General features: G+C 41.6%; 1 protein-coding gene across 1 annotated transcript in view; it reads left to right on the top strand.

The window, feature by feature from the left end:
* The window catches only part of LOC126260601 (nephrin-like), a 502,530-nt gene that overhangs the window by 294,223 nt on the left and 188,790 nt on the right, over positions 1–19,517 (top strand). The window contains exons 3-4 of the mRNA XM_049957937.1: positions 10,483–10,691; positions 18,863–18,976. Of these exons, the coding sequence (XP_049813894.1) occupies positions 10,483–10,691; positions 18,863–18,976 (323 nt within the window). The remainder of the gene's footprint in view (positions 1–10,482; positions 10,692–18,862; positions 18,977–19,517) is intronic.

The following is a 19,517-nucleotide window of genomic DNA, read 5'->3' as shown; positions in this document are numbered from 1 at the left end:
GGGTACGGCGAATGCCCGGTGAATTCCATCTGCCACCGTGTGCAGTGCCAACAGTAAAAGTCGGAGGCAGTGGTGTTATGGTGTGGTCGTGTTTTTCATACATGGGGCTTGCACCCTTTGTTGTTTTGCGTGGCACTATCACAACACAGGCCTACACTGATATTCTAAGCAACTTCCTGCTTCCAACTGTTGAAGAGCATTTCGGAGAGGGTGATTGCGTCTTTCAACACGATCGAACACCTGTTCAATACTCGGCCTGTGGCGCGTTGTTACACGACAATAACATCCCTGTAATGGACTGGCGTGCACAGAGTCCTGTCCTATAGAAAACCTTGGCGATGTTTTGAAACGCCGACTTCGTGCCAGGCCGCACCGACCGACAACGATACCTCTCGTCAGTGCAGCATTCTGTGACGAATTGACTGCCATTCCTCAAGAAACTTTCCAGCACCCGACTGAACGTGTGCCTGCGAGAGTGGAAGCTGTCATCATGGCTAAGGGTGGGCCAACACCATATTGAATTCCGGCATTATCGATGGAGGGCGCCACGAAGTTGTGTCACTTTTAGCCAGGTGTCCAGGCACTTTTGATCACATAGTGTATGAAACATCCAACAATACTTTACCTTAATTTTCTGTATTGTATATAATATTGACATTCAGCGATTTTTGGCAGCAAGCAGCAGTGTACTGTACATTATATTACGCCTGAGCTTTCAATCTAGGCACTGTGCATTAGTGTACTGATTCTGTAAAGAACTGAGAAATACGTGTGGGAGGAGTTTCAAATACCCACAGTAACTTATTTTTCTTAGCTACTGTTGCAGAAGGAGCTACTTATGAAAATGCTCCATCAACACTTAATTCACAAAATGTGTAGAGTGTAGAGAACTTAACATCCACATTGTTCTCCACACACTTGTGATCCCAGTGTTGATTTACTATTGCCCCAGAGAAGGTATGTACCTCGCGTTCAACGAAGATCCGTTTGTAGGGCTACTGATCTGAAGATAACTCATTTTTTAGTTAGTTACGGGGAGCCGGAGGTGGTCAAATCCAAAAAAAATACGATTTTTTTTTTTTTTTGCTACCGAAAATTAATTGGAACATTCCTCTTTGATGTAAACTTTGAATTATTGTTCTACTCGCCCTAGAAGTGGAGTTATTACCATTTTCCCCCACGCCTGCAGAGGAAATGGGCGGCTGCTGAATGCATCTAACACCCTCTCGTGACTTCCTGGCGAACTGCTTGGGATTTTCTCGGTCTGTTACGCATACAGCGCCTTATGTTACGCATACAGCGAGTGGGCAAGGGTTGGCTACATTGTTTTCTGTGACAAATGAAGCGCTAAGAGCGCTGTTTACCGTTTCGAATTAGTTCAGTGTTGCGCCTGTTGTTCTGGTTACGATGCCACGTTTTACTAACCGTGTATATAAGAAGAGGAAGAACGTAGGGAAAAGAAAATTAACACTAATACCAAGTTGCGATACTACAATTACTGAAACAGTGCGTTCCTCTGCTAAGCAACACATGGTCGGCCATAGCCCTGTGACATCTTCTAGCAAGAAGCTGACTGGTGGAAGTGACAGATTTCGTGAATATGTTAGTGACAGTGATGATATTAGCGAAGTACTGAATATTGGATTATTATCTTCTGTGCTGAAAGAAAGTGTTCTGTGCAAAATGAGATCAAGTGTAGGAGTGGGACTAGAGATAACAAAGCACTTTGGTTTAGCTTGTGAGATGAAGATAATCTGTGCATGTTGCAAGTATCAAGTGACTTTCTACAATTCACATGCCAGTCTCTTTGGTGAAAATGGACGATCTAGAGTGTTTGATGTGAATGCTCGACTTGTGTATGGTCTTTGGTCCATTGGAAAAGGGTCTGCTGCTGGTAAACTGTTTTGTGGTATTATGAACTTGCCATCGCCTCCAAGCGAATTTGGGTAGTACTGTGAACTGGTAGGATCCTCTGTTGATGATGTGGCTTTGAAAACCATGAAGGAAACAGTGGAGGAATCTGTAGAAATGAACAGTGGTTCTAGGGATTTGGTAGTGGCATTAGATGGTTCCTGGCAAAAGAGGGGTCATAAATACCTGAATGGGGTTGTAAGTGCTACTTGTGGTGATAGTGCAAAAGTGATAGATGTTGCAATATTATCAAAACATTGTAGGTGCAAAAATAAAATCAAAGGAGAGCACAGTGGAACCTATGAGGCAAATTTTAGTGGATCAAGTGGAGCAATGGAAGTGGATGGAGTGAAACAAATTTTTGAACATTCAGTTCCCAGATACAACGTTAGGTACAAATACTACCTTGGGGATGGTGACTCCAAGGGTTTCAAGACTATAGAGGAACTGAAACCATATGGAAATGAATTTGTAGTTGAAAAGTTGGAATGCATTGGGCATGTGCAAAAGCGTATGGGTGCACGGCTTCGAAGGCTCAAACAAAGTTTGGGTTCAAGTGAGCTCAGTGATGGAAAGACAATAGGAGGGAGAGGCAGGCTTACTGATGAGGTGATTGAACGTCTACAGAGATACTATGGGTATGCTATAAGGCAAAATACTAGTAATGTTAGTGACATGCGAAAAGCAGTGTGGGCATTGTTCCTTCATACTGCCTCTTCCAATGAATACCCTCAACACAGCCTGTGCCTAAAAGATTCCTGGTGCAAATATAATGCAAAAAAGGACTATGATCACAAACATGGTTTGTCAGCAGCTGTGATAAATGCAATAAAACCAATTTTTCATGACTTAGCACAGCCAGAATTGTTACACAAATGTTTACACGGAAAGATGCAGAATCCTAATGAGAGCGTAAACAATTTGATTTGGAAAGTGATTCCTAAAAGGGTGTTTGTAAGCATAAAAACACTGCACTTTGGCATTTATGGTGCAATAGCAACCTACAACCAAGGGAACAGTGTGAAGTGTGAAGTCCTGAAGGCATTAGGATTTACAGCTGGGGTGAACACTGTACGAGCACTAAGAAATATTGACAGAGAAAGGATAAGAGGAGCAGAAAGAAGAGAAAGGCATATGAAGTATGATGGAACAACAGGCCAGAAAAGAAGACAGAAGAGGAAGCTTTTGGAGGATGAAGAAGAAGACCCTGATAATACATCCTATAGTGCAGGAATGTATTGAGAAACTTTGATAACCAATTCTCGTAAATTAGAATTTTTCGAATATAAGGAACATTTTCTCAAAATCCACTCAAGCTAGAGAGATGAAATTTTTATACAGCACTCCTAGTGGTCAAACGTACATTGAACACAGACATTTGGCAATATGTTCAGTAGTTTCATTTCAGTTTAATTATAAACCAATTATTTGTAAAAAAAATTGGGTAATTAATAAAAAAATAATTGGAAGGAAACTAGAAAAGATACTCCAAAATCCCTCTGTCATAACTGCAATACTAAACCACTCTATATGTAAAAAAAAATTCTAATTTTTCTATTTGGTAGTTTATTCATAAATGTTCCTCAAACTTAGTGATTTTAACATGGGCAGCATAGGCACCTCCGGCTCCCCTTTACTGAACAAAGTAGATGAAGATAACAGAGTTATTAATAATCAGTAATATATTCTCTCGTGTTATCTATAGCAGTCAGACCGTGCTCCGGCAGTTTTTCAATTCCATGCTTTAAGAAAAGTACTGCTTCCGTGAGAAATATGATTTTAACATAAATTTAAGGCTTATATTTTTCCACGAAGAAATTATCGCGGTAGATGATCTATAAGGACCGACAAAGAAGAAACGTTCTGTAGGGATGGCTTCCCAAAGAGGCTCATAGAGAAAGAAGGAAGGAACATTTGGGTTTGTCGTCCCATCGAAAACGAGGACATTAGAGACGGTGTCCACGGTGGGATTATTTCAAGGATGGGGAAGGAAATCTGCTTTGCTCTTGCAAGTAAATTATCCTAGCATTTGCCTGGAGTGATTTACCTCGCTCTGGATTGATTATTTTGTGAAGTCTGCAGAGTGCCGGCGCACGTTCTCGTATTGTAGGATTACTTGGCTCACATTTCTTGGTTGGTTTTCTTACATTGAGACAGCAGGGGGTCTTAGTTGCTGGCAACAGATGCCTACTACTGTGGACACACAAGTGGGGTAGAGTTAGTAACACAAAACACCTTCTTGAGCTACCCGATGTATAACATTACACACTGACTTCTGTTTCAGATTGTTTTGTTAGGGCTCAATCATTATTTTATGAATTTAGCATATAGTTTTTTCAAATCCCCGTCTGGACTTCCTGTTTCCAACTTCCTGTGTCCTTCGTAAATTGATTAAAGGAACTTCCGTAATCTTTCCTTCGGAAAATCTTGGCTGATTTCCTTATTCGTCCGTACCAAACCTTTTACGTCTCTAATGATCTCATCGTCGATCGAATTTTTAACTATAATCTCCCTTCCATTCTTTTTTTCCGCAATACTTCTCACTGAATTTAACTGCCTCACGAAGTTTAAACGGCCACAGTTCATCACATTTGCCAAAGATCAGGTACGAAGACCATACTGCTAGACAGATAAAACGTTATTCACCATAATCTGTTGATCTTCTTGATCTTCTTGAGGATGACGAATAATACTTGTAAGTCTTATATGAAACGAGGAAAATATTTTTAGAGATGATTTCTTCGATGCACACACTCCACACAAGGCACATTAGTTTCCAGCTCTATCCGCTGCCTGCACTCCTCTATCAAATCCTTAAAAAGCAAAAGGTCACAATTGTGGGACTTCCGTTTCACGCTACTATGTCACGCTTCAACAGCATTCCTCATAACAGTCAAGTATGCTACAATCAATACTCATCGCTAGAACAATTCTACGATGTCAAATACAAATGAAGATTAGTAAAGGTACTGAAAACCACCTGCGTGACAACACGCCAAACAGAATCTTAAGAGTTTATACACCAACCTGAATTTTGCACGTAATTTTCTTCCCCAAAATAGTAGAACAAGTACTCCATCATTATTCACATCACATGTTGCTTTATTAGTGGTTTCAAAGCTGTTGCCAAAGTCGTTATATTAGAAGGAATAAGAATTTTAAAAAAATAAAAGAATGAGACCCTCGATATTTAGGCTTTGCCTTTACACCACTTCCTCCAACAGACTGGTGTCAGGACTGTGCCACCTCTGTCACTTGCACAGTCTATTGCAAGATGTGACTGTGTCCTACTTACTCAGGTAGGTTGGTCATCGAGGTCATGTGGGAGAGCCATTCCACAGCAGGTTTTGAACTGAGGCTGACGAGCGTTTGTTCCCTCTCCGTCGCTTATATTAGCTACATGCGCTCTCTCAGTTAAGTGCCGGCTGTCGGTGGTATGCATTCAGTCATCCACATTCACATTCGTCAGTATCTGCGCTTCTTTCATTGCGATCTCAAGGACACTAGGACACAGCATATTCCAGTCGGGAAATCCACAACAACAACAACAATGACATGTGGACCATATCTCCGTATGAAGGTAAACCCGAGACGTCAATATACTCCACACCGACGCGTACTCCACTCTATTAGCATTCGCATGCTCCACGCCATAAGCACGAGACAGATCCCCTTCTAGAGAAAAATACAAATTTTCATAACAGTGGAATGACCCCCATTTAATGAGAACGGATTATAAAGAAAATATAAAAGAACCTACTGATTTTTGGAAATCCAGTTTCACTAAATGGGATCACACGACTTTTCTGAAATTTTTTATTTCTTCCGTAGGCGTATACGAAGATACCTAAATAAAGATGAAATACGTCATTGCAAAATAACAGACAAAAAATTAACACTGCAAACCAAGACAGCTTGTTTCTTCATAACAACGGACGTGTTACTGTTGTTCCGTGAGATGTATGTTAAATGCACTCCTCTAACCACTTCTAGGTAACATTCTACTGTATATGGTTCTGCTGTCCTATGTCCACTCATTATACGCATATAAAATTTGTGGAAGAATCATTTTTGTGTCCGAATAAATGATTTTAGTATTTTTTTTGGTAGTATGAATATCCATACTGCATACAGTTACTGTGGTAATTATCGTAATCTGATGTACAGACAGAAAAAGAGTGCCTGAAAGTAGAAGACAGAGTTTCAGTGACATAAGTTGAATCTGGGAAACCGTAAGAGTGTACACGGACTTAGCATCTCATAAGATTAACAGCTGGAAACATTGTCCTCTCTCGTCTAACGCTGCTATTAAAGTTACAAACTGTCACAGATACAATTTTATACACTAATGAGACAAAACCGAAAACGTTTTGATCCATGCCGTCAATGAATGTCGATGGAGGCTCATTATGCTGTATTAAAGGTACTTAATTGGAGCAGAGCCAAATGGAGCAATCACTGTATGACGACACGAGCAGCAAATGGAGAATTCACAAATAAGGGCTACTTTGTGAAAGGGTAAAGGATTGTGACCGGCACCTGGCAACGATCATCTCGGAAGTAGCGAAGCTCCTCCACTGTTCGAGTGCTTCTATCGTGAGCACATGTCGAAAGTGGTTGGAAAACGGTGAAATCCACAAATAGGCGAGAAGTTATTGGACACCCATGCCTCATTAAAGAACGTGGAGGACTCAGGCCTTCCCGCTCTGTAAAGCAGCATAGCTGGTGATCTGTCGCAGATTTGCAGCTCAAGTACAAAGCTGGTGCAGACGCAAGTGGTACCGCAGCAGGCAACCCCTTAATGTTCTCATGTTGACATCGTAAATTACGATTTCTACGAGCAAAGGATCATCAAGATATCTCTCTGGATCAACGTAAACGTGTTGCCACGTTTGATGAACCACGTTTCTTGTTACGCGAGGAACATGGTCGTGTCAGCATGCGTTATCATACACGAACGCCTTCTCAAAAAGTGTACCGCGGCATGGAGGTAAGCCGGTGGCGGCTATATTGTACTTTTGGGGGACATTCCCCTGGCTTCCGTAAGACCTGTGGTAGTAGTCGAGGGATCAATGACACCTTCCACCTACCCTAGCATTACTGCGGACCATGACCATACATTCATGATTGATACACGGTGACAACCATTGAACCATTTGCAATAAATCGTCATAGCTTCTGACGTTCAGTCTGTATTGTTAGGCGCGGTGCATGATGGAATCAGCAGGCGCATGTAAATTTGATTGCGACTTTCATTCGGATGGGTTCTTCAACAAGGAAAATTGGTGCATTTGGGGGACTGAGAATCCGCATTTTGCGATCGTGAAGTCTCTTCACCCTAATCGGGTAACTACATGGTGTTCAATGTCCAGTCACGGAATGATCAGTGCGATGTTCCTTGATGGCCCGGTGACTACTGATCTGTACACATCCAGTATCCAAAGTGACTCTGATTTCGACAAGATGCAAGACAGAGCTCGACTAGCTCGAAGCAGAATAGTGTTTATTTATTTATTTATGCATTTATTTTACCTGGCAAGATTAGGGCCTTCAGGCCCTCTCTTACACCTAACCAGGCATACTCAGATTCAACAAATTTCAGTTTCTACAGAACATTAAGGACATATTACATGTTATACAGTATTAATGTTAAGAAAAAAATAGAGATTATAAACGTAGTACAATGATAATTATAACAATCAAAAATTAATTATAACAATCAAGAATAATAATAATAGTAATAATAATAATAATAATGACTATGTATATGAAAGTAAACATATTTTTCTTTTATGAATGTCAGTCCTATTGCTAGTTGGGAATTTTCTCGTTATATTCTTGCAGCTTGTGAGTTATTCTCATCAAGCAGAGACATAAGACGATAGAATGGGGTGAAAGAGATATAGAAGAGGTAGATAGGTTAGAGGAAGAGAAATAGAATGGTAAAATTCGAAGCTATGATGGATGTCCTGGAGGAGCACTTTGTGGACCGCATTCTGGCCCTGGTGTACCCAGAGGCCACTGACATGGGCCTTGATTGGCCAACATATTCTCCTGATCTGAACGTATGGAACTCCTTTTTTGGGGTCATATTAAAGACAAGGTGTACAGAAATAAGCCCCAAAACTATTGATGCGCTCAAAACAGCCGTTCAGAAGGTTGTCGCCAACATTGGTGTTATGGCACTTCAGCAGATCATGCAGAATTTCTCTATTCGTCCGCGCCACGTCATCTTCAATGATCAACATGCTATAACATACGTCCGAATATATTTAGTGTCGTTTACCTGGTGAATAAAGTTTGTGCACGCCGTAGTTTGTAACTAATTTACTCTTCTTTCATATAGTTGAATAATAGACACTCTGTACCTACTTCACCGCGTTGGCATCTTCCAGCAAGATATGAACAGCTATTTTCACAAGGTTAACATAGATTTTTGCAATGCTTTGAAGAGCAAGAGCATGACAATCAACTGACGTTGATATTTTAACCACCAAATTCACCTGATCTGAACATATTGGAACGTATCTGGGACGCTGTCGAGCGCAATCTCCGCCCTCACAAGCCATTGACCTGAAATATCCTGGAACTGCGTAACCTGTGCGTAGATATCTAGTGCCACATACTATATGCGCAAACCTAGTTGTCACCCTGCGCGGTGGCTGATGTGACTGTGAATGGGAGATGCCATTTTAGTTGCTCCCACCAGCAATTTCATCGAGTGCCAACTTAGTTTCTGCGTGTAGTACGTCGGGAACTTTGCAAGGAGTTGTCGAATGTATCTCATGCAGAATCGTTGCTGTATTGCTTTTCAAATTTAGACCAAAGCGCTGTTAATAAGTGGTAATCGGTATGCATGCGACAGCATGCGTTCCTAGTGAGTTAAAAAACTGCCCATAAGAACGGAATAATCCTAGGCGCATATCTCGGGTTATATTGCTGATAGAAAGGTATGGTCCAGTGTTTTGGATAGTACTTGGGCTAGGGACCATTTGTATACCAAGGACGAATATTATACACGCCTTCCTGCTTACACAAATGGAGGAAAGCGGTTGGTTCTTATTGCATTTTATGTGGACTACGGGGGTCCTGGTGGGACTAATACAGACATCATTAGTTCGTGTGTGGTGTGACGGTAAACCCCAAAAAAGATTTTATACTACATTTTCTCCGTCACCAGCGAAACAAAGCTCAGTGGAGAATTCCAAAACGGCTGTGCACATCAAGAGGTTAAAATTGTTATATGTTCTTAAGATCTAGACCTCGAATAACCTTGAAAACTTTGTTCATATCTTTATCCGTTTCCGAGGTACAGAGGTTCAAAGTTACCCTATTTGTACTCTAAAGTATGGTGTAAGGCTAAAACTTCGTTTATCAAGTGACGTAGCAGAAATATGCTGTAGGGCCTCATTTTTATCACCTGGGAACTCATTTTTGTAGTACTGAAACACATGCAATAATATTTTGCTCGTAAAATCCGGTGTGATGTGTAAAATAGATTTCGTTTTCTTTCAATTTCACAAAATTAAACTGTCGGAATTTGGCTGTCCAATACATTTCTGTTCATATGAGTTACATGCCCTGTTGCCGAAAAGAAAGGAAGGCGGAGCACAAGAAAGGCAAATACGCTCCTGTATAAAACACTCTGAATGAAAAAGTGGGATAGCCGCTGTCTCATTCTTCGTCAGCAACTTCAAAATTTTCCCGCAAAATTCTGGTGATCGAATATAGTCACGCTTTTTTGTGTTCAGAGAGAAAAAGACAGGGCCACTGACAAAGAGACAGAAAGGTGACAAACACTGGAATTAGGCAGCAGTTGTGTTACTGAAAGAGCAAAGAAGACAATGACAGAGTGAGAGAAGGAGAGGGATACTGTTGCAGTGGAATGTAGTTGAAGTGCCGGAACAGTGCTAGGAGTGTGAAGGAGACATTGCCAGGGGTGAGGAACAAAGACACACTGGGTGAGAAACGGTGATAAGTGGAGATAGACTATATGACAATGACCACAAGGAAGAGAGAGATAGTGACATTGAGAAGAGACAGCAGCAGTAGGAAGGTAGTAGTGAGATGTTATCAGAAAAGCAATAGGGAGACAGTGTCAGTGAGAGATGGTTGTGACGCAGAAACAATGGCAGTAAATCACAGGCAGATAATAACTGTGAGTTGGGCTGTATGAGTGAGTGAGAAGATGTGCCTAGGAATGGATTAGTATGGGCGACTTACAGCGATGGGCTAGTATACGTCAATGAGTTACAATTTAGAAGATGTTATGGGAGTTTGAGGTGAGTTGTATGTTAGTAAATGGGCGAATATGTTCGCATGCCAAAATCTTTGAAAATTTTTAAAGGTGCTGAGGAATGTAGAATGAGGTAGTGGTACCCGACTTTTCAGTGAGAGTCTTTTAAATAAACGGGAATATATTCGCATTTATTTTTTTTTCTTTGTGCAGCGATAGGGGCATTTCTCCGCTGGTAATTTTTTGGCGTATCAGTGTAAATAGTGATTTCGTAAGTAAGTGGTCAATTAATGGTGAGCAGAAGTAGCTGGTAGAGAATGGTTGTTGGTGTGCAGCGTGGACGCGCGCGGTAAGCCGGTGGAGCAGGCGAAGCACTGGTCTGAGGAGGCGACGCTGGCGGGGCGCGCCTACTTCCGCTTCCAGGAGCGGCCGGCCCGCCTCACGCTGGAGAGCGTGCGCGACGCCGACTCCGGCACCTACCGCTGCCGCGTCGACTTCCGGCGCTCGCCCACCCGCAACTCCAAGGTCAACCTCAGCGTCATCAGTACGTACCGCTTGCCGGCTGCTTTTCCAAATTTTATTATATTACAAGCTGTGCAGTGCACACATTGCCAAACGGATTTTCTATGTAATTAGCGACACAATTACATGGACAAAATGAGTGAAAGACTACGATTTTTTGTGCGTTAAATTAAATATGAGAACGTTTATTCAAGTGCTGGGGTATAAAATATTTTTGGTCATCTTCTGCAAAAAATAAAGGTCGCTGCAAGCAGCTTCACCAGCGTCCACGTATGTTACACATATGTCACATGAAACTACATCACACATACATTTAACATATTTCATATTTCACACGTATTTTTAGACATATGATAGTCGTCTGATAAGTCTTGTAAAAAAAAAAAAAGTTGCAAGTTAGGGAACAGAAAGATTTCACCTGGGGCTAAGGTCAGCGCACAGGGTGGATAAGGAACCAATTCAAAGCCTAAATCATGCTTTTTCGCTATTGCTATCGCTGATGTGTGGTATAGTACATTACCGTGGTGAAAGAGCACATTTTTACGTGCCAACCTCAACCTTCTTTCAGCCAAAGTAAGATTCAGACAATGCAACATCAAGCATAATAGATCCAGCTACGATTCCGCCCTCTTCCAACTGATTTATGAGGAATATCCCTTGGTAATCCTAAAGAAACAAGGGTCATCACGTTACCAGCAGTCTTCATCCATTGTTTTAGCTGCCGTGTCGACTTTGGTGTGTAACTATATATCCAGGTTTCCTCAACAGCTCCAGACTGGCGAAAAAATCTTGCGGATTCGATTAAACATCGGCAGACATTTCGTTGCCAAACTGTGAGGGATGCCCTTATAGTCGACTGTAAGCAATCGCTGCACCCACTTCGTACACAGCTTCATCATAGCCAATTCTCCGTCCTGGATATTACGCATTCACTCAGCTGAGATGCCCACAGTCTCACAAATCCCACGAATTATTTATTATTCAGCGGTCTTGTATTACCGTACCATCAATTCTGGCAGTGGTTTCCATTGTGGTGACCTCACTTGGACGGCCGGAGTGCGCTTCGCCTTTGGTGCTTGTCCAGCCACATTTAAGTTCATTAATCCAAAACATAATGGTCTTCACTTAAAGCTTAGAGTCGGCGAGAATTTCAACCAATCCAGTTTTGATTTCTGCGGCAGTCGAACGCTTCAAATGAAAATGTTTAGTAGCAGCAAACGACTCGGTTTTCTGTATTCTCAGTCGCAGACGACACAATGGCCAATTCAGACGGCTTTCAATCATGCACTGTACACTACAAAGTTTTGGATACTGTACACCATCCTTGGAATAATCAGGCTTACCAACTATGAATGGTCAACAAATATTCCATTATTTCACGGAAATTTACCGGAGTTATGAAAAAACCCTAGTATTTCTTGGTGTCTCTGACGAAATTCGTCCTGCAGTTTCATTTGCACTGCGAGGAAATTGCCAGTAAGGTGTTTGTCGTTTCGAGAAAGAGCTGTCGCAGTCATGTGGTTAGTCCTCCGAGGTTTTCCGTGATTCGACTCTAGATAGGGCACAAAATGTCTCTGTGGTATTCACCTGTATGGCATGTCGTTTGGTTCCGGAACAGGTTTGAAAAGTTATTCACTCAGTGCAGTGTACGTATTCACGATGTGTTTGATGCGTTGAAGAATACTTAATATTTTTAAAGTACTCCAAAACACTTAATTAGAGGTACGAAGTAGCAACCGGTCTTATTTGAACGATTCTACATGTCAGGTTTTAATGTCAAACAATGATTCATGTATACAAATAACGAGTCACGGATATTCAACGTTGATTTGAAACCGCTCCAGTCGTTTTTGAGTTACGCTTCTGTGTAGGCTTTTTCATCCCAAACTCTCAACCGTAGCGGTGCTAGAACAGTGAATTTTTCCAGATAGCAAATACTGTATGTGCCTGTTTTAGTGGGAATTACTTCAGGTGTTAGAAAGATATGCTGATATTTTACTGTCTTTGCACCCTGCCTCGTCCCCTCCACGCCCAAAGTCTAGAGGTGAAGCGTCATCGTGACTCTCAACAGTAGATACAGTGATCAAGATAATTATGAAATTGGTTCTAATATCAGTTGTTATAGAATAGTTTTAAATGTCACTCATCTCACTCCACCCCAACCCGTACAGGTACTTGGGGTATATTACCCCCTCAATATTTTTGTACAGATAATGAGTCATGCATAGACAACATTCGATTTAAATTGCTCCTGAGCTCTTTAGTTAATCTCCTATTTCTCCATTTCTCACTTCTCACCTTAATAGCTGGTAAGTTCCTACCCACCTCCCCCACCCTACCCTTACAAACCGTCGCCGGTGCGCACCCAATGATACAGGATAGCAATCAAGACGGGCAGACAAATAATAGCTTTTTTATAATTTAAGTCTTCAATCGCAATGTTTGTTTGTAATCAGGTTATCAGTGGAAGCGAGTTTGTCTTCATGTGTAGTATGTACGCTTCAGTGATGCTCTTTATATACTATAATTTTATTTGTTAGGCGAAGTCGAAATGGTTGACTGCACCATCACTTGTAATGGTGTGAATTGTTAATGCAACACGTTTCTAATCAGGGCTGAAGCTGCTCATTACCGACCAATCCAAGACTGGACATAAAATACAGCGAATATTTGTTGGATCGCTATGTCACAACCTGTAAACAAATAATCATTTTTATATATTAGATTTAATTTTGTGGCTTGATGTCCTTGCTGATTCCATAGTCTTCAAGGTAGCCTAAGCGATGAAAGTTGTGTGTTTTCTCGTATTTTACGTCTTTGTGTATCGTATTCTATGAAGCTGAGTTTGGGGTTTAGATCATTATTTGTTTACGAAAGCGTAGGAAACAGCCCAAAAACCAACTCAGGCTGGCTGGTGTACCTTCCCAAGTTCGTTTATCATAAATTTTAAGTCCAAATCCGATACCCATATTTGCAAAAAATTCATTAGCTTGTACTGATCATAAAGTGAAAAGTATCCTATTATCTAAGTCTAGTAACAGTTCCTTGTGACACGTGCCAATCTGTCCTACAAGATTCATCTGTTTCTTAACCTTACAAGAAGTGGTCGATGTGGCTACCATTCATTCTCATAAACTAACGGAAAGAAATAGCTGTCACCGACTTAAGAGATCTGCCTCGTGATGACTGGGTGTTGTATGATGTCCTTAGGTAAGTTAGGTTTAAGTAGTTCTAAGTTCTAGGGGACTGATGACCATAGATGTTATATCCCATAGTGCTCAGAGCCATTTGAACCACTTGTTCTTAAGAGAACTCTGATTTTTATTGAGTATTCAAATAAGCGCTGATGGAAGGCGGTCATTTGTCTCCCTGCAAAGTCTAGCAGTGAAATGGTGGCTGTGTGCGAATCGGTTATATGGAGTCAGCGCAGTAAGACGAATCTTCATGCCGACGTGATAAAATGACGGAAAGGAACTATCGTGTTTAGAGGCGCCAGTGGACACACCAATAATGCATTTTCTCGATGTGTTACTGTGCAACGACAGTCGTCTACCTGGTACACAAAGAAATATGATAGGTTGGATAGACGTCGTAGGTACTTTTATATGTCATCACTCATCCATGTGAGTACGATCCTGATATTCATTTAAATAGTCTCGGTGACCAAGTCTTGCCCGTTCTCCTGCATTTTCGCAATGAGAATGCTGTGGACATTCCAGTCTTACAGGTTGACATAAAACGTGCTCACATACGTTCTTGTTTAGACGAGCACGCAGCCGCTCTGTCGCACATTGATTGGTCAGCTAAATCTCCTGGTCTCATTCACAGAGAAAACGTGTGATGCTATGTGGAACAGCAAATAAAACGTCACCATAAACGTATCCGCTTTTATAAAGCTCTGGGACCCATTCGTAAATATATGACTTCAATGGGAGCTACCATCACTGGAGAAACTTATGGATTCTCTTCTCCAACCGAACAGGGGCTCTTTACAAGGCTCGAGGCAGCTTTGCAAGGCGCTGGAGTGATGTCTCCCAGGATGAGTAATTTCTTGTCTGGTGTGCTAAAATAGGTCTTCGTTCCTTCCCAGAGAATCAGGAAATCTAGTGCAAACACATGGCTACCGTCACGATTGATCACGTTCATCTACCACACGCTCCATATCCCGTGCACGCTGTCGACAAGTTTGAAGAGCTTCAGTGGCTGTAAATATCCCCATAGCCAAGTATCTTGGCGTTCCCACGTCATGAATAAACCACGTCTGTTACCTCAGTGCGAAGTTCGAGTTGTCCTACAAGTGTGGCAATCTGTCGTGCAGACTCTGGTTAAAAAACAGCGTCTGTCAATTTCTCGGATGAAGTGTATGGCCTTTTGAGTTTGTCCCCCACATTTTATGCTCACACATTTTTGTTAAAACAATACTAATGCCCTACTTCCCATATTTCTTGAGGATTTACATCTACCCACAAGTTAGTATAGCGTATGTTTATTATTACGAACTCTGTAAATACCATCTTATCCATAAGTAAAGAGCAATCTTTGTGCTGCGAATCTTCAGAGTTCAGTCTTAAAATCTTGTGGGATGAGAGCCTGCACAGGCTGTAAGTGATACGGATGATGTAACAGCTCTCGTGGAAATGACCACGCAATTTATTGGTTTAAGCCTTAAGGAGCTGCAGTTCTTTGCTCTTTTTCTTTTTTTTCCTTACTCGTCACAAACTATCCTGCACGTGAGTTGTTCGTGGCATATTGCGATCTCTTATCTGTGTTGTGAACGTTCCCACATTTGTCCCTGCAACATGCTGACCTTTTTAATGGAAATATTCGATCATGTTGCTAGCTGACATGCATGACATGAGATTACTGATAAATGACGTTGGATAAGTTATAGCAGAACTTCCATGTTTCCCATTTCTCGATGAGCCAGTGGGACATCATATCGCTGTTTACATCATTCTTACACCGCGGAATTACCGCTTTTTTTTTTTTAGAAAGTCAGTATATCCTCTAAACGATTAGTAAGTGACGCCGGCCTAGTGGCACATAACTGCAGTGTCTGTTAACGGTGTCGCAGACACATCCCCAAGTAAAGAGGCAAACACAACTATTGCGAAATGAGCGATGACGGGCAGGCAACCTACATTATTGGGTGCTGACTGTTCTTGCCTCATAAAAAGCAGCGCATATTTGATCAAGCATTTGTTTCCACACGTAGGTTTGCAATCGCTTTTCCATTTTTGGCCAGAAATATCTGCTGTAAGAATATGAAACATTTTATTTAAACACAGGCCAGATCTGGGAGCGAAATGATTAGCATATCACATAAAATTCAAAATGTAATTCAGTTATATCAGTAAGTGATATAGTATTGACTACAGAAATTAATGTATTCACAAATGATTTTAAACTGAAACATTTGAACCTCAATATTTTTAGAAAAGCAGTATCTACACTGTCCATTCACAATAATGTGATTGCCTGTCAAACGCCGGAACAACCACGTAACCATGTTTTGCAGCACGGACCGTCGTGAGACGTGTAGGAAGAGAGTCAGTAAGGTTCTGAAAGGTACCAAGAGGGACGTGGAACGACGCCGGCTCCAGTACCGTGGGCAGCTGCGCTGTGTTTGTCGCTTGATAATTCACGGCTCGAGAAGCCCGATCGGCGTTGTCCCACAGATAATCGATTCAAAAATGGTTCAAATGGCTCTGAGCACTATGGGACTCAACATCTTAGGTCATAAGTCCCCTAGAACTTAGAACTACTTAAACCTAACTAACCTAAGGACATCACACACACCCATGCCCGAGGCATGATTCGAACCTGCGACCGTAGCAGTCCCGCGGTTCCGGACTGCAGCGCCAGAACCGCTAGACCACCGCGGCCGGCGATAATCGATTCAATCTGGTTAGTTTGGTCACCACGCACGTACACTGCGGTCTGCGTGAAACGTTGTGTAGATGTTGGCGTGCTGAGAAGAAACATCCTGCATGAATGGATGGACATTTTCCGAAAGGATAGATGCGTACGTTGTTGATCCATTGTTCATTCCAAATGGGACAAGATCACCCAGGGACATTACCCAGACTAAGACGCTCCCTAAACCGGCCTGGACCCTTCTGATGATTCTTGTAGTGTACCTACCATCTGTCCGATGGAGTATTTAAAGGACAAGTGTTGCAACTCAGTGGATGCTCAGTTGTAAAAGTGATGTACAGATTCCTACTTTCGCCGTCGGTGAACAGCAGTCAGCATATGTACAGGAACAAAGTGCCAACTGCGGAGAACGATACCCAGCAACGTTCACTGAACTGTCGTTCAGGCGACTCTGTTGGTAGCCCCTTGGTTCGTCTGGGCGGTCAGTTGTTCAGCAGCTGCACATCTGTCCACCCTTAGTTCCACAGCCGTCGTTCGCAGCCTGTCGTCTGTGGCCCGTAATGCACCGCAGTCGCCTCGGCGTCGGTTTAGCATATCGGCATTTTGCCATGCACGGTGTACATTTGCCATGGCGGTACGCGGGAAGTTTACAAAATCAGCCGTTCCGGAATTGCTTCTACCATGGCGCAAATGGCAAGGATCATGCCCTTCCGGACGTCAGATAAATCCCTCACCTTTCGCATTACGACAACGACAGCGCTGTTCCTGAGTTCACGCGACACGTTTTAAATACCCTCCACTGTTAGTGCTGCCAGCTGTCGCGTGTGAGTGGTTATCGCACGTTGACGTCGAACATGTATTGTGGTCACATTAACATTATTGTAGTATTTATAAAACACACTACGTAGTTATTGTGTTTATGCTTGGCACCACAGACACCAAAATCCTCCTCCACTGACTACGGAGGGTTGTTTTTCGTTACATCTTTAAGTCACTTCCGCACTACTCTTTGATCAGATGAGGTATGCTTGCTGGATGCCTGTTCCAAACGGCTGAACTCAGTGATGAAATTAGTTGAGTCGTTCATGTGTAATATCCAGAAATTCCAGAATCGCCGTCCAAGGATACAATTTACTAGCTGAAATACGATGTCGAGGCTTAAGAACCCCGAAAGCAACAAACTCATGAAGTTTGTGAATTTCTGACATACAAACACAATAAGTACGAGATGGATCTTCGCCCAATAATTGACGCAGGAGGGTTACATGTGACACTCGGAAACTAAATACGCTTAAGCGCTTGAAGAATATTGTCTCTTGTTTGTGTGTATTGCTATTAAAATTCAGGTTGGTTGAATCACTCTATTTTGACTTGAAAAATACTTCAGTAATTTACAGTTATAAACAAAATGATCTATGGCTGTAAGATTGTTTTGATAATTTTTTTTTATTTTGTGATGGATTTCGAAATTCCAGTCCCATCATCAGATTCTTCGTAGGTACACAACTAATCTATGTTAGGAGCTGCTTTCCGGGTTAGAGCTGGCTGTCAACCAGATGGCTAGTGTGCAAGCACCACGCCCAAAACAGCCTGCGGTGGACATAACATACTTCAGGAAAGTTTTCTTCTTCTTTTGAAAAGTCGCACTACAGAAGAATGACCAAGATATGGCGACTAGATCAAGTAACTAATGAGTACTGAAAAGAATTTATAAAAAAGAAATTTATTGCGTACTTTGACTTAAAGAAGGTATCGCTTCGTAGGCATCAAGGCATCAAGGAATCGCCAGTTTGGCGTGAGTGTCACAGCAGTGGTAGGGGGAGATCGAGGCTAGTTACAGTAAGCACCGTAAAAAGCGTGTTCGTTGGAGTAGTTATTCAGATTTTCTCTGGATAAACAGGCCTTCAGACTGAAGGCTACAACAACAGTTTTGTTTGCGTATCTCATAAATTTTTTCACAGAACTAGTAAAATTTAAACTCAAAACTTTCTATAGTTCCACCAAATTAATTGCACCCTCTGTGAAACAGAAAGGCGAGTTAGCGATCTGAGTGAAAACCCGTATACTATTCGGATATTTATACTCTGATAATAAACAATAAGATTCAGACCCTACTATTTATTATTGTTCCACAAATAAAGTACTAGCTATTAATATAACTTACGTCGTTAACTTCTGTATAGAAACTGAAATGAAACTGTACAGCCTAAATTCATGCAATTTATTTCGCACTTTCAATATTAACTAAATGGCAGCCACTAGAGTCTCAAATGTTTCTACATTATCTCTTTATGTACTTCGTTTTTCTCCTTGCAGTTCCTCCAGAGCAGCTCATGATCCTGGACGACAAGGGATCGAACATACCGCATTATATCCTCGGTCCGTACAACGAGGGCTCCGATGTCGACATCACCTGTATTGCCACTGGAGGTACGTTAATCTTAGTAGAAGCAGTGCAAATATACTGAAGTATTTCCATTTACATTGCTACTCCTGTGTTTTACTTTTCTCTCTCTCCTGTAATATAACTGCAGACTTGAGTCAGTCTCATCTCTTAGCATATTGAAAAGTTAATAAATGGTGTTAACTCAGCAAATAAAGTAACCGCTGTCCGACAAATGATACACGTAAAGCTAACAATCTGGTTACAGAGAAAAAATATCGTATCTTCACGTTAATAAAATCTAAAATATACTTGTAGTTAGCGGGTAACCTTATAGAAATAGACACAATAGCAGATGAGATAGTTCTCTAAATTTTCAGCGCAGTAAGAAGAACAGTTGTAATTTATCTGGACCAACTAGTTGCTGTGTCTTGTATGTATTTATGACTACAACTCTTCTTCTCTAAAAATTTAAAGGCCATGCAGAGATCTCTTTAGTTTTATGAATATTTGATAAACGATGAATACAAGGTCAGTTATACTAGCAGATGGGTAAGCATAAAAAAATCACAGTATATTGGCTGCAGA

Source organism: Schistocerca nitens, chromosome 5 (assembly GCF_023898315.1).
Source record: "Schistocerca nitens isolate TAMUIC-IGC-003100 chromosome 5, iqSchNite1.1, whole genome shotgun sequence".
Lineage (NCBI taxonomy): Eukaryota > Metazoa > Arthropoda > Insecta > Orthoptera > Acrididae > Schistocerca > Schistocerca nitens.
This window is presented reverse-complemented; position numbering and strand designations above follow the sequence as displayed.